The sequence below is a fragment of the Rhinopithecus roxellana genome, chromosome 4 (assembly GCF_007565055.1).
Source record: "Rhinopithecus roxellana isolate Shanxi Qingling chromosome 4, ASM756505v1, whole genome shotgun sequence".
NCBI lineage: Eukaryota > Metazoa > Chordata > Mammalia > Primates > Cercopithecidae > Rhinopithecus > Rhinopithecus roxellana.
In genome coordinates, this window is record NC_044552.1 from 65,093,184 (window position 1) to 65,097,649 (window position 4,466).

General features: G+C 44.3%; 2 protein-coding genes across 2 annotated transcripts; one reads left to right on the plus strand and one right to left on the minus strand.

Moving 5' to 3' along the window:
- Nucleotides 1-407, plus strand: LOC104663636 (histone H4). The gene has a single exon (XM_030928481.1). The coding sequence runs from the start codon at nucleotides 67-69 to the stop codon at nucleotides 376-378; it is 312 nt and encodes a 103-aa protein (XP_030784341.1). The 5' UTR covers nucleotides 1-66; the 3' UTR covers nucleotides 379-407.
- A 2,967-nt stretch (nucleotides 408-3,374) lies between these two features.
- On the minus strand, nucleotides 3,375-4,087 carry H1-6 (H1.6 linker histone, cluster member). The gene has a single exon (XM_030928474.1). The coding sequence runs from the start codon at nucleotides 4,051-4,053 to the stop codon at nucleotides 3,427-3,429; it is 627 nt and encodes a 208-aa protein (XP_030784334.1). The 5' UTR covers nucleotides 4,054-4,087; the 3' UTR covers nucleotides 3,375-3,426.
- Between the last annotated feature and the right edge of the window lie 379 nt (nucleotides 4,088-4,466).

Here is a 4,466-nt window from a genome sequence, read left to right on the forward strand (position 1 = left end):
ATCAGGTCCGCCAAGTTTGTATTTAAGGGACCGTGTGCATTCGTAACTTCCACTGCTGTGGAAATCATGTCTGGTCGCGGCAAAGGCGGAAAAGGGTTGGGGAAGGGTGGTGCTAAGCGCCATCGTAAGGTGCTCCGGGATAACATCCAGGGCATTACAAAGCCTGCTATTCGCCGTTTGGCTCGGCGTGGTGGCGTCAAGCGCATTTCCGGCCTCATCTATGAGGAAACTCGAGGTGTGCTTAAGGTTTTCTTAGAGAACGTTATTCGAGACGCTGTCACCTATACGGAGCACGCCAAGCGCAAAACTGTCACAGCCATGGATGTAGTATACGCTCTAAAACGTCAGGGGCGCACTTTGTATGGCTTCGGCGGCTGAATCTATGAATACGCGGTCTCCTGGAATTTAAAAAAAAAAAAAAAAAAAAAAAAAAGGCCCTTTTCAGGGCCGCTCACAAAGTCGTCTAAAGAGCTGAAATGCGTTGCGAGAATGTGAGTCTGGATGGCAGAATTCACTGATAACTTAAATAAGAATGATCTGTGTTTACAATGACCGGCCACATTTTGACAAAATTTTGAAGCAGAAAGTAGGCACAGAGGTAAGCGCTAATAAAGTGGCTCCAGAAAAGAAGCATTTGCTGGGCTCACTGGGTCACAACTGTAATCCAAGCACTTTGGTAGGCCAAGGCGGGTGAATCACGTGGTCCAGCGTTCAACACCAGCCTGGCCAAGACGGCCAAACCCCAGTCTACTAAAAATACAAAAATTAGCCAGGTGTGGTGGCAGGCGCCTGTAATCGCAGCTACTTGGGAGGCTGAGCCAGAGAACTGCTTGAACCCGGGAGACGGAGGTTGCAGTGAGCAGAGATTGTGCCACTGCACTCCATGCACTCCAGCCTGGGTGACAGCTGGGTGAGAGAGTGAGTCTCCAAAAAAAAAAAAAAAAAAAAAAAAAAAAAAGTGGTCTAATAATCCTCAGAACTGGAGGAAGAACCACAAGTGGTTGATTTTGTTTTTAACCTTATGTATGCCAGGCATGCTAGCCTTGTATACATCCAAGGCTAAATGAGCAAAGGTGCAGGAAGCCATCTTGAGGGATTCGCATATTCTTGAGAGACTGGCCAGCTGCTGAGAGAAGTCAGTTGTTCATCCTCACTGTATATGATGAAAATCCGGTGACAGTCCATTGCTGGGCACAGAATTTAGACAAAAGGACTCTCTGCTATGTCAGGCAAGTGAGGCATATTTTTGCACAATCCTTGTCATTCCAAACTCATTGGGAAACAATACACTTACACGCAAACAGGAAAGGTCTGTGGTTGATGTTATCTATACAAGTTTAAAACATAATGTTTAGTTGTTTCTCATTATAGGACACAAGTTTTAAAAAGATGCCAAACTATACAAATAAGTTCAGAAAAGTGAGGTACTATTGAACCATCTGGAAAACATACATGTATGTGAAATAATGCAATGCATAGTTTTGCAGGGGACTTTGTTCAAAGTTTCTCGAAATACCATGGTCCAAGATAGACTAACATTGACTGAATATTTTTGATGGTCTGTAAGAATACTAAATCACAAATCAAGGGAAAATTAAAATAAACTATGTTTGTTTAAAGAGAAACGTACTTTAGCTCAGACTTCGAGACTTAAAACAATTTTGTGATTCAGGAAGGTTGAATTCAGACCCTAACTGGGCAGCCTCCAACATTTTCATTAAGGTTTGGATTCTTAAAATTTTTCAGTCTTCGGAATGCTCTGGCAGTCTGATGAAACTTACACTTTTTTTTTTTTTTTTTTGAGACAGAGTCTCGCTGTGTCGCCCAGGCTGGTGTGTGCAGTGGTGCGATCTCGGCTCACTGCAAGCTCTGCCTCCCAGGTTCACGCCATTCTCCTGCCTCAGCCTCCCGAGTAGCTGGGGCTACAGGTGCCCGCCACCATGCCCAGCTAATTTTTTTGTATTTTTAGTAGAGATGGGGTTTCACCATGTTAGCCAGGATGGTCTCGATCTCCTGACCTCGTGATCCGCCTACCTCGGCCTCCCAAACTGCTGGGGTTACAAGCGTGAGCCACCACACCAGACCCAGATTCTTTTCATAAATAAGATACGTAAAGTAATTCATAAGGTTACAACTGTATTAGATCAATAATATTAAAATAATTATCAAACCACTTGACAGTGTGTTTTTGTTGATATATCAAATATCTGATAATAATAGTACTTTGGAAATAAGCACGATTTTCAAGATTCTTGCAACAACTATAACCTACAAATTTGTTATTTCTGTCAGTCACACTCAATGGAAGAAAATTATACATTTCAGCTACAGTTAATGAATAGATAAAAAAAAAAAACCAACTCCCCTAATCCATATTCTGGGACACCATGATTCCTATTTATTGATCCCTTGAAGTCGGTGGACAGCATATTAAGAAACAACAGTTATAATGACACCACAGAAAGACTAGAATGTAGTACTTCTGTTTAAGAAAATAAATAAAAGTATCAGCAAATTGTTTGGATGCTGAATTGCTCTCCACTCCCTTCCTTGACACTGGCATTTCCAGAACTTAGATGCTCTTATATGTAAAAGCCTACTCTAGTGCACCATTGAGTTTTTCAGGACTGGACATCAGATTTTGTAGTTCTTGGACCTCTAGGTATACACCACGTCTCTGACAAGAAGCCCTTTTTCTTTTTTAACTTTCTTTTTTTTTTTTTAAGTTTTGAGACAAGGTCTCACTGTCATCCAGGCTGGAGTGAAGTAGCACGATCATAGCTTACTGTACCCTTAAAAGCCTGGGCGCAGGGACTAAGGGAGAGTGCCAACCATGCTTGACTAATTTACTTTTTTGTAAAACCAGTAGTCTCTAACCTTTTTGACACCAGAGACTGGTTTTGTCTAAGACAAATATACCACGGACGAAGGGATGCAGGGGCTGGGGGTGATGGTTTCTGGACTAAAACTGCTCCAACCTCAGATCATCAGGCATTAGATTGTCACAAGGAGCCTGAAAGCTAGTTGCCTTGCATGCGCCATTCACAATAGGGTTTGAGCTTATGAGCATCTAATGCTGCAGCTAACCTAACAGGCGGTGGAGCTCAGGTGGTTAATATTCGCTCACCCCTCAGCTGTGCGGCCCAACTCGTAACGTGCCACGGACAAGAACCGGTACCGGTCGGTGGCTGGGGAAAATGGGGACCCCGGTATAGATGGTAGTCCGGCTATGTTGCGCAGGATGGTCTTGAATCCTGGACTGAATTCTCCCACCTCAAGACTTTTCAACTCAGCTGCATCACAACTTAAACCTATAGTTAACTGTCACAGAAAATAAGTTTCCAGTGTTACGCCATCTTAAAATAATGTGGGTGGCTCTTAAAAGAGCCTTTGGGTTCTTTCGAAATAGGCCTCCTGGAAAGCTCTTTACTTCCTAGATGTGGACTTACTAATATTAGCTTTATGATGCTGAGTCAATTTTGGCTTCGTGGCCCTTGCCTTCACAGGGCTCTTCTGCTGTTGCTTACCCTTTGCTCCTTTAGCCTTTCTCCCGCTCCTAACCGGTTTTTTAGAAGCTGTCGCCCTCGGCTTCTTGGCTCTCTTATTGGTTTTAGCAGTCTTTGGTGACTTGGAGTCCCTGGATAAAACCAGCTTCCTGGTCTTGGCAGAAGCTGACTTGTTAGTCTTCCTCCTGGTAGATTTAGGAAGGACCTTCTTACTAAGCTTAAAGGAACCGGAGGCACCAGTACCCCTAGTTTGCACCAGGATTCCCTTGTTCACTAAGCTCTTGAGGGACAGTTTGATGCGGCCGTTATTCTTCTCCACGTCGTAGCCAGCAGCGGCCAGTGCCTTCTTGAGCGCAGCCAGAGACATACCTACTCGTTCCTGTGACACTGAAAGGGCCTCGGTGATCAACTTGGACACAGAGAGATAAGATGCTTTGCGACTTGCGCTTGTCAAGCCAGCCGGCTTCTTCCCTGTCTTCTTGGTTAGAGGTTTCTCCATGACGGCTGGAACAGCACCGGCAGAAGCTGCAGGAACGGTTTCAGACATAACAGCAGACAAACGCAAAACTTAATAACCAGCGAAAAGCGTAAAACGCTGCGGGGCCTCGGGGCCTTATATAGGGTAGGGCGCGCTGTGATTGGTGCATCACCTAGGCACCGCCCCCGCCCCGTGGAGGAGGAGTATTTGTGTTTGTTTTACCCGGAAAAGTTGACTATAACAAACCCCCTCTGTAGAGAATCTCCCAGGGTCTAGGGCTGAATGACCTGGGGAGATTTATATTTCACATGACTTTTCGCTTTTTAATGAAAAATGACCCTGGATGCCAAAACTATTCGAGAAAGCCCTCGATTTTCAGTCAAATCAAGGAGAGGAACAAAACTTCCCCTTTCCCTTGTAAATTAATAAGTAATTTTTGGCAGACAACTTATTTCATCTCTTCAGAGTGGTCTTCCAAATGG